Genomic DNA, 12,196 nt, shown 5'->3' on the forward strand with positions numbered 1-12,196 from the left:
CAAGGCTGTCTTGTTCTTGAACTGCAGCTTTAGGAGAAAACGTGTTGTGTGGTGGCCTGTTTGTATACTGTCATCATCTTGAATTGATAGAAATGAAGATTAGATCTTCTCCCTCCTGTCATGTAGCCCCTAAACAAAAAGCGGTGTACCTGCTGCACTGAAGAACCAGTGCTTCCTTTTGGTATGTGGAAAGATGGTTTCTTTGCTTGGCAAAAGAAGGTGCTCCTGCCTTGACAAACCAATGTCTGCATTGCCACAGAGTGGTTCAGCAGCTAGGTTACTGGAGTGTGAAGGCTCCATGCTGCAGCCCACAAATGTCTCTCTTTAAAGCATTTCTATGTTATCTCCCTCCCACTGCCCGTCCAGAGTCTCCTGTTTCACACGCTGGAAAGCATTTAAAAAACAAATATATAGAGACTATTTAAAACAAAAGGAGGGGGTAATAAGAGTTAGTGAAGAGAATGCCAATCACGTTTTCATCTGCTGGTAAAAGAGAAAGCTAGAGAGAGACAGACAAATCTCACTGGGGGGGGAGCCAAAGTTCCAGCCCCATGACCAAGAAGGTCCACCTTTCCCAGGTTGGTGCCTCCCCCTCTCCCCATGGCAAGCTACCCAAAGCAGAGGGGGCTCTGAAGTTGACTGGAGTGGTCAGGTAGGTTCATATGGGAGTAGGTGGGATTAGAGTCTGAAAGGAAAAGGAGGAAACTGGCAGTGTACTACTTGTTTTATGAGCTATGCTGTAGATTGGTGATTTTTGAAGTGACATCACTAATGTTGCAACCTCTTTCTGGTGTGTAAACAAATCTTTTGGGTATAAAAAATGCAGGATTCAGTCTCCTTTTTTAGAATGCCTGTTACATGGAATGATCAGAAACAGATAAATGTAGAATGGCACAATTCAGTACAGTTGCTTAGCAAGGATATTAAAACCAAGTACAGTAGGCCTGTACTAAGAGCCCTGTAAGCTTTTGGAGGATTAGCTACATCAGGTGTGTGGCCTAATATGCAAAGGAGTTCTTGCTAACAAAAAACCCCCTGCATCTGTGCGATTTGAAGTGGATCTGTTTTAAGTTACATAGTCTCACTGTAGCCTGGTCTGACCAAAGAATCCCAATCAATTCACCTTACTTTTCGGGGTCTTCAGGTAGCTTGCTTCATGGCCATCATGTTTAAACTTTGGACTGTCCTTCTGTTCTCAGACTCTACTTTGGCAGTGGGAAGGCTTGAACACAGCCTTACAAAGTGGGATGCTGAAGTTGCTGAGAAACAAATATCCAGGGAAATCTTAGTTCTACAATGGAGGCCACATCTGTCAGGGTGTTCGGTAACCAAGGCAGTCAGCCAGCAAAAACTCTTAAGTGCTAATACCGCAGAGCATACATATATTATAGAATTAGACTTGGAAATTGTCCCACCTTCTTTACCAAGACCAAATAATGAAGCCGCATAATCTCATTTTTTATAGACCTGGCATTGCTAGATGTATCAGGTGGAGGGACCGAATACAATGGAGCGTAATTTTAATAGCAGTCTGAACATTTTAAATTATTTCAAAGTGAGTGGTCAATGAAGATCACAAAGTCATTTAGGAAGGAAAAACAGTAATTTTTTTTTCTTTAAACTGCATGTGAACTCGGTGGCCAGGGTTCTGTTGGCCGTCAAATGCTACTCACCAATCCTGAGAGAGTTCTGAAACAACACAAGAACATAAGAGAAACTATGTTGGATCAGGCCAATGGCCTATTCAGCCCAATGCTCTGTGCCACCAAGAATACAGAGCATCACTGCTGCAGACAGAGAGTTCCATCAATATACTGTGGCTAATAGCCACTGATGGACCTCTGCTCCATATGTTTTATCCAATCCCCTCTTGAAGCTGCTCATGCTTGCAGCTGCCATCACCTCCTATGGCAGTGAATTCCATGTGTTAATATCCCTTTGGATGAAGTACTTCTTTTTATCCATTCTAACCTGACTGCTCAGCAATTTCATTGAGTGCCCATGAGTTCTCGTATTATGAGAAAGGGAGAAAAGTACTTTATTTTCTCTATCCCATGCATAATCTTGTAAACCTCTGTCATGTCACCCCGCAGTCGACGTTTCTCCAAGCTAAAGAACCCCTTTCTTCATAGGGAAACCAATAGAAACTGCCACTCCAACATCTAACTGCCAGCATCTGCATGTCGTCATAATATCTGGGTCATGGTTGTCAGGAGTGATGCTTCCTCCCACTGGAGGGGGCAGGAAGCTGCAAATTCAGGGGATCCCCTGCACCCACCTGGGGGCTTGCATCCCTAAGTCAATGTGCTTTGCGAGGAATAGGCAGTCATTTGGTTTGCTGGTCCTAAGCTAGATAGGCCTCTACAGGTTAGCATCAGCACCTTGAATTGTGCCTTAGAAGAAAATTGGCAGCCTTTGCAGATGGGCCGAGACTAGAGGAATACACGGTCCTCATGACCCACTCTGGTCAACAGCCTGGCTGCAGCATTCTATACTAACTGAAGTTCCTGAACCCTTTTAAAGAGCAGTCCCATGGAGAATGCATTGCAGCAATCCGATCTCAATGTCACCAGGGCATGCACCACAGTGGCCAGGAAAGGCTGGAACTGGCTAACCAATTGAAGACAGTAAACACAGCTGCCACCTGCTCTTCCATCAGTAGGCCTGGTCCAACATAGGGTTGCCAACGACAGGTTCAAAAATACCTGCAGATTGAAGGGTGGAGTCTAGGTGAGTTGGGCTTAGGGAAGGGAGGGACTGTGGTAGGGTATTTTATTTATACTTTGGGCTCTGGGCAATTTGCATCAATAAAAGAATACATAAATACAGGGGTCGTTTTGTAGAAAAATAGGTGGTGGAGCTCATCCAGGGATTGTTATGCAGCTGTACCTACTATTCAGTGGACAAGGTGGGGAGGTGGAACTGTCAGAAAGGTTCAGGAGCTGTGCTCCTGTGAGCTCCTGCTGAATTCAAGGCCTGCATAAATACATCATAATTACTAGTTAAAATGCAACAAGTATGTTTTAGTAGCTTGAAATACCACCATCTGCATCTTTGAAGAAATCTCTGGCCCCTATGTGGCAGTGGGGAAAAGCCCAATTTCTACTAAGAGGATGGAAGTTTTCATAAAACATCTTTCATATAACATCTTTTAAAGTTATTTTGTACAGAGAAATATTCTCAATAACATGATTGATTGTAGGTGGAAAATGGATTATTAAACAGAAGCTAGGTACAAACCTGCAGTATGCATATCAGTGTAAAGTGAGCCAGTGTGTTACATAGCGTTTTATTTTAGTGATGCTAGTTGCCTTTTTGAAAATGGACTATGTAAACTGTGTGTTTTAAAAAAATATGACAATTTGTTGTGATAGGAGTACTGATACTGTTTTGGCAGATCCCAGGAAATCTGGAGCTGGGGCAGTGTTTGGGGAGGATGTTATGTCACTTCTGGGTGACAGTCTAGGCTGCCTGTCCTAGTATCTGTGGTCTTCACTAAGGAGACTAGCGGAAATTCCTAGAGTGCCACTATGTGGAGGACAGTTTTTTTTCTCAGTTTCTCAGATGGGAAATTGGGGCTGGGACTAGATAATTCACTCCCCTAGGTAAGTTAATGATAGTTAATGATAGTTCAGTGGAACTTTCATGTTCAGATGGGGTATGCCTGATTCCTAGCTGTTAAAGTTAATTGAGTTGAGCTTTCATGCTTCTCAAATTGCATCTATAGGGCTAATGTCCCAACAGCTTCTTGGAGCACCACAATTTGACAGGGGTGGCTACTCATTCCCCTGAGGATCCTTAATCTGCAAAGAGGTGAGAAGTCTTTAACAATTCTCAGTCACTACCCCATTAATCTACAAGCCCCATCAGGAATGGGATGGAAACCGGGACAATTGAACAGATCCAAAGGTGTTGTGGATGAATTGTGGGACATGAGTGAGGTTTAGTAACCAACCCCCTAACTCCAGGTCTCATTTTGGACAGGAACTCACAAGAGCGGAGCTCCAGAACCTCTAAACTTTATTGTGCTCTTTCTTTCTTAACCCCTCCCCCCATACTTGCCTCTGGGCTCCATTGTTCAAACCCCCTGGGAGAATTTTGCTGAGCTCTAAGATTTGCAAACTAATATTTTTCCCTACAAAAAATGGGAAAACAACCAAAACCTATAAAGCAGACAGATGGAAATCTTCCTCATGCCACTGTGGCCACATAAGAGAAAGTAATTTAAAAAGTATGATGGGGGTAAGGTTTTATTATGGCAGTTATCATTCAAGAAGCATTTTAACGTAAGTGCTGAGCTGATATAATTTAGTACACCTTCCAGCAATGTCAGGGGTGTGTGGCATATGCAAATGAATTATGCAAATGAGTTGTGCTAATGAGCACTGGCACCTTTTTTTCTACCAAATGATCCCTGCCTAACTCCATTATACTTAAGAACATGACTCTTATATATCATGTACTGTAACATTAAGAATGCAATTGTATGCACTCTTACTTGGGAGTAAGCTGTTGAATGAAGAGAGTTTTACTTCTCAGTAAGGATGTATGGGGTCGCACTGCATCTTTGTTCCCTAGAGAGAAGTGCCAGCATCAGTTTATCACCTATAATGAACTTCTTCTGGACACGGGGACAAAATTTGAGTCCAGTAAAACCTTAAAGACCAACACCAGCATATAAACTTTCCTAAGTCAAAGCTCACTTCATCCCGTGTTTGATGAAGTGAACTTTGATTCACAAAAGATTACACCCAGGACAATTCTGTTGTTCTTTAAGGTGCTACTGGAGTCAAGATTTCATCCAGTGACTACAGACTAATGCACCTGCCCACCTGAAATTGCCTACAGAGCTGAACATTCCGTAGCTTCCAACCCAGTCCCCATTCTAAGTGCCCTTGTTGAAGTTAACAGTGAAGGACTGAGCAGAAGAAGGTGTGCTTTGTTTGCTGGTCACAGGATTGTCAGGCATGTAAGGCAGGTGGGGCAACTGAAACTGGCATACCGTATCTGTAGGTAAACAAGACACTGTTTCATATTTTCTGAGCACACAGTCACACCCTGGTGATGTGTTCTTACAGTGCCATCCTAGAAGAGGACTCCTAGTTTAGTAAACGCATAACGACCGGGGTGTAGCCTCAGCAGAATCCCAAGTTCCTCAAGAATATTCTAGATCTCTTTCCTACCTACTCAGCTTTTATATTTTAAAATAGTAATTTTCTAGCCCTTTTTCTTATGGAGATTGAGATGGTGGGGAACCATGGAGAAGAGGCAGAATTTGCCATTTTCAGTACCTAATTGTTACTCTGTAATTTTAGATTTTATATATTTTAAATATATACTGTTGTTTTTATGATGTAACCTGCCCTGAACCTTTTCTATGAGAAAGGCAGCCTAAAAATCAAATCAAATAAATAAATGGAGGTACTACTCTACCCGACTGATCTATTAAGGAGTGAGCAATGAATAAAATTACAAATCCATTGAAATGATTGGTAAGGACTTTGGCACTTTTTTTTATTTTATTCACATTCTTTCATAAATTAAATGTATTGAGTTCTCATGCTTATAAAAATTGATGGCTGTGTTCTTGCTGAAGATGATTTCTCCCCCTAATTATGTGGATGGAGATATTGATAGGCTTGGAACCTGGTGGATCTCCATCAGCAGAGCGGCACTTCTTTACCTCTCCCCTCTCACCACAATGTAAAACAATCCGGAAGACAGGAACCCCCCGTGCCCCCAGGATAGCATTTGGGGTGTCAGTGAAAATCATTCACGCATCTTTTCCATTTGCAGAAATTTCTTGCAGCCCCCAAGCCATTATTTCCACAGTTGTAATTTAATGTCCAGGTAACACTTAACAAAACATTGAATGAAGAAATTGTACAAAATATATACAGCTCTAAGATTCTCCAGTGATGAAAGAGACACAAGTGCTGCACCCTGTTGCAGAAAGGTAGGAAGAGGTTCAGAATTTGCTGATGGACACGCCCCAGGTTGGACACCACTTGTTATCCTAACATGCTTCTGTAATAAGCTTTCCTCCTTAGTCCCACTTGTACTTTATCCCCTGTTGCAAAGGTCTTCCTGAGCAGGGCTATAAATCTGAGTCACATGGCAGCCTGCTCTTGTAGCTGTACTTACTCATACGTTCATCCTCCAATACATCAAGATCATTGGTGTACGACGTTGGCATTGAAGTCCTGTAATTTATTTCAAAATCTTTGCTGTAGACAGAGTAAGCAATGGCTGGGTCCTGCTTGTTGGCAGGTGGATAATTGTAATTTGCAGCAGCTTTCTTTAGCTTACGTTCCTTGTAGTACTGGTAAAAGCTGAACGTAAGGGAGATGCCCCCGATGATTTCCAGGCAGCTACCTAGGTAACCAAGGACCAGGCAGTAGCCTACCTGCAGGGTGCTGCCAGTAGTGGCGGGAAGGTTGGAAAGTTCATTATTGTACCAGGAGACTGCAGTGAGGCTCAGCAGCCCAGAAATGAAAAGCAACAGGCCGCCCAGCCCAGCCAGCAGGTTGTGGGGTGTTTCCGTCCAGCAGCGCACGCCCAGCGAAGCCACAACCAGCCCAAGGACAAGGACTGCCAGAGACGAAGGCATGAGCCCTTTGGACACTTGCACGGGTTGCTGGGAATAGTATCCAAGGCTGTCTTGGATATTGCACCGGGTCTCGTGACTGCTTTGAGATTCCTCGCAGATATCCCAGAGGCCCTGGTGCTGGATGATGTCAGAAGGCCTCTCAGGGATCCGCGTCACATCCCTCCAGTTGGGAGCCAGTGTGCTGGTCAGGTTCAGGACAAGGCCACAGGGACCTAGTACGATGCCCACAATCATGGCCGTCGGGGTCCGCATACTGTGCCTGAGTGTGGAGGCGGAGAAGAGCTATTAGTTTTAAATACAGTTCTGAAACTTCTTTACCTCAAGAGAGACCCTTTTTGCACAAGTATATCTGCAGAGATAAGAACACTTCCTTAACAACCGGGGGCTGTCTACGCATTGAAGACAAGGTCAAGTTTCTTGAGCCCTTTTAAGGCCCCCAACTAGACCTTCCTGTTTTCATGGGTCCAACCTGTGGTGGATGCTGCCATTTTAGACTTAAAACAGATTTAGGGAACTATCGCCATCTTGTTCTGCATTGTCGTTATTCCAATTGTTGATCCATACTGTTTTATATTGATATGTTTTATATTCTTTTATTTTATTAATATATTGTATTTTATTCTGTTTGTAACCCGCCCTGAGCCTACTTTGGTGGGATGGGCAGGATAGAAATCCCATAAATAATAAACTTGGGCCATTTAAAAATGCCACAAAGCAGCCTGGTGGCACGAGGCACTCTTCTCCCCACCCCCATGTGCCTTTTCATGTGCCTGAATGGCCTGAGTTCAGCTCTAATATGGCAGCATCCACCACAGGTCAGACCCATGGGTGCAGTAATGTCTAGTTTGGTTCTCTGATCAAGTGTGGCATTGAATGTTTCCCCTCCCACACACACACAAAGCAAGTTCTCAAGCAATGCATCCTGTCAACAGGGTTAGGCAACCTTTTTTGCCCAAGGACCAAAACAGAAAACCCTTCAACAGCTACCAGTAAAGACAGAATCATAGAATTGGAAGGAACCTCCAGGGCCATCTAGTTCAAACCCCTGCACAATGCAGGAAATTCACAAGTACCTTTCCCCCACCCCCAGTTACCTCGCTCCACGCCCAGAAGATGGCAAAAACTCTCCAGGATCTTTGGCCAAACTTGCTTCCTGACCCAAAGTGGTCACCAGCATTCCCTGGGCATGAAAGAAAGGGCCATGAGAACTAAGCACTGATGCAGCCCTTTACCCTCCCTCTCATGATCTGCCTAAGTTCACAGAATCAGCATTATTGTCAGATGGCCATCTAACCTCTGTTTAAAAACCTCCAAAGAAGGAGAGCCCTCCCATCTGAGGAAGCCCGTTCCATTGAGGAACTGCTCTGTCAAGAAGTTCTTCCTAATGTTTATCCAAAAACTGTTTTGATTTAATTTCAACCCATTGGTTCTGTTCCGACCTTCAGGGGCGACAGAAAACAATTCTGCACCATCCTCCATATGAAAGCCCTTCAAGTGCCTGAAGATGGTGATCATATCACCTCTCAGTTGTCTCCTCTCCAGACTAAATATAGTAAGCTCCTTCAACCTTTCATTGTAGGATTTGGTCTCTGATGGGGAATTTTCTTTTTATATATTTCATAAATACTTTCTCTTCCCACAATTCCCCAAAACAACCCGAAGCTCTCAAGAACTTAATACATGAGACCCAGTAACTTTTCAAAAGCAACAGATAAGCTTTATTGTACTCCAGTTTTCTCTCAGGACAGTGCGCTTATACTATATATAGAAAAGCAAAACAGGTAGCATATTCACATTATGCTCACAGTTAAAACTCAAATACATTCTTATACAGTTAGAATCCAGTTAAACAATTTCCAGTTTCAGTAGTTAGACTTACTCTATTTCTTAATAAACCTCATACAATCTTATACCTGCTAAATCTAAGTTTTGCTAAGAGTCTAAGTTCCCAGTTTTCTCTTCTCTTAAAATTCTATCAGCCCAATGTTTGTTAGAGATCTCTAAGAAAAATCCCGGCTCACCTCCCCAGAATAACCATTGGCTTTCTAGGGGGGCAGCAACTCCGTGGAAACTTTCTGGAGCTTATATAGATTCTAGCCTGTGAATCTCTTATCTCTGATAAATATCTCTTTCCCAGGTCCATCTAACACTTTTCTCACCAGCTGCAACTGCAGAGGGTACTGGCCAATGTCCATCTATCTTTAAATCTTTAGGCTAACTGAGATAAGTTCCTGTGAGAACCTCTCCTCTTATTTGCATTTCCATCTCCTGCTAACAAACATCTTCTCAACCTAATTAATTTTTTTTCTAAAATTATCCTGAAATAAACTCTGTGACCTACTTTCTCTTCTAGCAGCTAACTAGAAGTTTTGGCTTCCAGTAATTTGTAAGTGCTTCAAACAGAAAAACTGACATGGGTTGATGACATACGGGGACCAGTTTTAATTTTTTCCACAACAGTCTCCAGACCCTTCACCATTTTTGTTGCCCTCCTCTGGAAGGATGTTCCAGCTTGTCTGTATCCTTCTTAAATTGTGGTGCCCAAAATTGAACATAATACTGTAGGTGAGGTTTAGGGAAAATGTTGAGGTGCAAAGAGGTGGGGGCAAAAATTGTCCTTGGAGAGACATACTTTATGCAGGGGTATTTTTTTTTTTTTACAAGGGAGAAAGCCACCGAAGTAAGACTGCTTTAGAAATTTCAGAATGGAATGTCAGTGGTTTTTCTTTTGATGCACACACTTGGGAATGTTTCTTTTAAAACATTTCTGTGCTGCCTTTCCACCCACCTCAGCATCCCCAAGATGGTAAACATTAAAACATTTCAAACAGTAAAACTTTATTACACATTAAAACCAAATGTAAAAAATATATTATATATAAGACATTTATAAAACAAATAAATCATAAACGTACAAACAGGGAGGAGGGCTGAAAAAAGTTAAACAAAGTTTGAGTCCAGTGACATCTTTTAAGACCCAAAAAGTTTCATCCAAGGTATTAGCTTTTATGTGCATGCACACTTCTTTAGATACATTGAAATGGAAGTTGCTGGTCCACATATGTAAGTAGAGAGTGAGCAGCAAATGAGCATATGGCATAATATTTAATAGATGCAGGAACCAAACTGGAATACCAGGTTTAATTTATACGGTCACTATTTGTTTGGGTTCAATTCCAGGGGAAAACAACCTCTACCAAATGTATGGACTGATATCTGAAGAAGTATAGATGCATACAAAAGCTTATACCTTGAATAAAACTTTGTTGGTCTTAAAGGTGCCCCTGGACTCAAACTTTGTTTTGCTGCTTCAGAACAACGCAGTCAACCACCTGAATTCTGATAAAAGTTGGCAGGGAAACTCCAAACAAAACAAAAAAGACTCCTCACCCATGTACAGAAGACAAAGATGGAGACACATGAAGGGAGTTGGGAAGGGAGCTCCAGAATTATGGTATCGCATCACAGAAGGCCCTTTCTTGGGTTTCCACCCATGTAGCCTCAGATGGTGGGAACATCTGAAGCAGGACCTCTGAAGATGTCTGTAGTGGCCAAGAAGGTTCATGTGGGAGCAGGTGGTCCTTTCATTAATGGCGGCTGCAAGCCATAGATGGCTTTAAAGAGCAATACCAAAACCTTGAATTGGGCCCATAAGCAAAGAATAAGAGAAGAGGAGATTGGATTTATACCCCACCCTTTGCTACCCAAAGGAGTCTCAGAGCAGCTTACAAATCTCCTTTCCCTTCCCCTCCCCACAACAGACACCCTGTGAGGTAGGTGGGGCTGAGAGAGCTCTCCCAGAACTGCTCTTGAGCAGAACAGCCTTGAGAGAACTTGTGGCTGACCCAAGGTCACATCAGCAGGTGTATGTGGACGAGTGGGGAATCAAGCCCGGTTCTCCCAGATAAGAGTCCACACACTTAACCACTACACCAAACCGGCTCTCAAGTGGAAACCAGTGTAGCTGGAACAAGACTGTGGAGATATGGTCCCTATGACCCACTTCAGTCAATACACATGAATGCAGGAGATTCAGACAACACCTGTGCCATTTCTGGGTTAAAAATGTGCTTTGTGAGCAGAGACCTAGTGGGGGACGCTCAAAGTTTCATTGTCAGAACTACCACCCTCTAAATTCTAAGTGTAAACAACTGCCGCTTGACAGGTGGGGGAACCCTTCACCAGGATGGTGCTGGCTTCCAGCCTGCCGTTTAGCCTCTCAGCTGTGACCTGACCCCATTCCAGATCAGTAACACCCCTGGCTTTGATGCGGAGCTGTGGTGCCAAGCAAAATGATCTGGGGTGCTGCTGTTTTCCATATACACCAGGGGGATTGCCTACTGCCACCTGTCCTACATTATCAGGGAAAAGCAGCCGAGCTATCTTTCAGGAGACAAAGTCTGAGCTCAGCGGCACCTTTAAGACCAACTAAGTTTTATTTGATCCAACTGGGCTTAAAGGTCTTCAAGGTGCCACTGAACTCAAACTTTGTTCTCCTGCTTCAGGCAAACACAGCTGCCCACCCGGCTGAATCATTCAGGAAGTTTGTTTACCATTAGCTACCTTGTAATTGAGGAACTCCTGACCAAGTTTCCAAACAGTTCCAGGATATCAAGGAACAAACTTAACACAGGGCAACAGATTAACACCCCCCACCTCGTTTGATACATTCCTTCCAATTGCTCCTCCTAGATCACTTTCCCTTCAGAACACGCTCTAGAAGAGCTCTTGAAAATTTCACTCTCACAACTGAACATTTGGTCTGCTTCACCTGATACCACTAAGCTTCCACCACACGGATGATCCCAGCAGGGGAGTGAATTCAGACATTTGCTGCCCCCTCTCCCAAAAGCCCCAGTGGTGCCATTCAATTTTAGCCATAGAAGGTGCCCGGCGCAAAAGAGACCTCTGCTTGCACAGCCCCTGCCTTTTCCCAGCTCAGCTGCCTGCCATGTCCTAGTGCCCCCTGAAGCCTTAAAGCTGACATCAGCTTGGATCCAGCTTACCAAAGCGAGCCAGCTCAGATCTGGCTTCAGCTTGTTGCAGAAGCACCAGCTGTACGTGTCGCTTTCTCCCCTTCGTGTGCGCAGTGAAAAGGAGCTGGCTACTTTGACCGAAACTTCAGTGTGTACAAAGAAACTAAGCCAGCACTGCTGCCAAACTCGTTCTGAGTGGGATTTTTTTATATAGGAAAGAAAAGGAAGGGAGGGGAACAAAAGCTAAAGCGGAACGGTGGAATCAGGAAACGTTACCTTTTTACAGGTGATGGCAAAGCAGCGGCTTCAGGAAATCCTGTCAAGAAGGTGGGGTCTGGCTTTGAGCAGCTTCATAATCACACCTGCCGAAGTGTGAAGGAGGTGATTTGCCTGGCTCTGAGCAAAGGTCTTTGTTCAAACCACAACACACCATAAAATCAACACTCCTCATTTAGTACATTTGAAAGATTGGCATGTAGACCGTCAGGCCAACTGCTGAGAAGCAAAGAGGAAGTTTTGTTCCTTTGCGCATTTCATTTGATTGTCCTTAAGAACAGTTTTCATGACCCGGGATGCCACACGGGCTTTGGAATAAATGCAAGCAATTTAT

The 12,196-nt window shown here is 43.6% G+C and overlaps 1 protein-coding gene across 1 annotated transcript; it reads right to left on the reverse strand.

Moving 5' to 3' along the window:
* Window positions 1-5,508: 5,508 nt before the first annotated feature.
* Window positions 5,509-11,730, reverse strand: CLDN23 (claudin 23). The gene is made up of 2 exons (XM_060236363.1): window positions 11,617-11,730; window positions 5,509-6,869 (listed from the first exon to the last, which is right to left on the reverse strand). The coding sequence occupies exon 2, from the start codon at window positions 6,860-6,862 to the stop codon at window positions 6,098-6,100; it is 765 nt and encodes a 254-aa protein (XP_060092346.1). The 5' UTR covers window positions 6,863-6,869; window positions 11,617-11,730; the 3' UTR covers window positions 5,509-6,097.
* Between the last annotated feature and the right edge of the window lie 466 nt (window positions 11,731-12,196).

This window comes from Heteronotia binoei, chromosome 4 (genome assembly GCF_032191835.1).
Source record: "Heteronotia binoei isolate CCM8104 ecotype False Entrance Well chromosome 4, APGP_CSIRO_Hbin_v1, whole genome shotgun sequence".
NCBI classification, from domain to species: domain Eukaryota; kingdom Metazoa; phylum Chordata; class Lepidosauria; order Squamata; family Gekkonidae; genus Heteronotia; species Heteronotia binoei.

What these genes read in the sequence shown, in the direction of transcription:
- CLDN23 (XM_060236363.1), bottom strand. Translation starts at nt 6,862, where the DNA reads ATGCGGACCCCGACGGCCATGATTGTGGGCATCGTACTAGGTCCCTGT.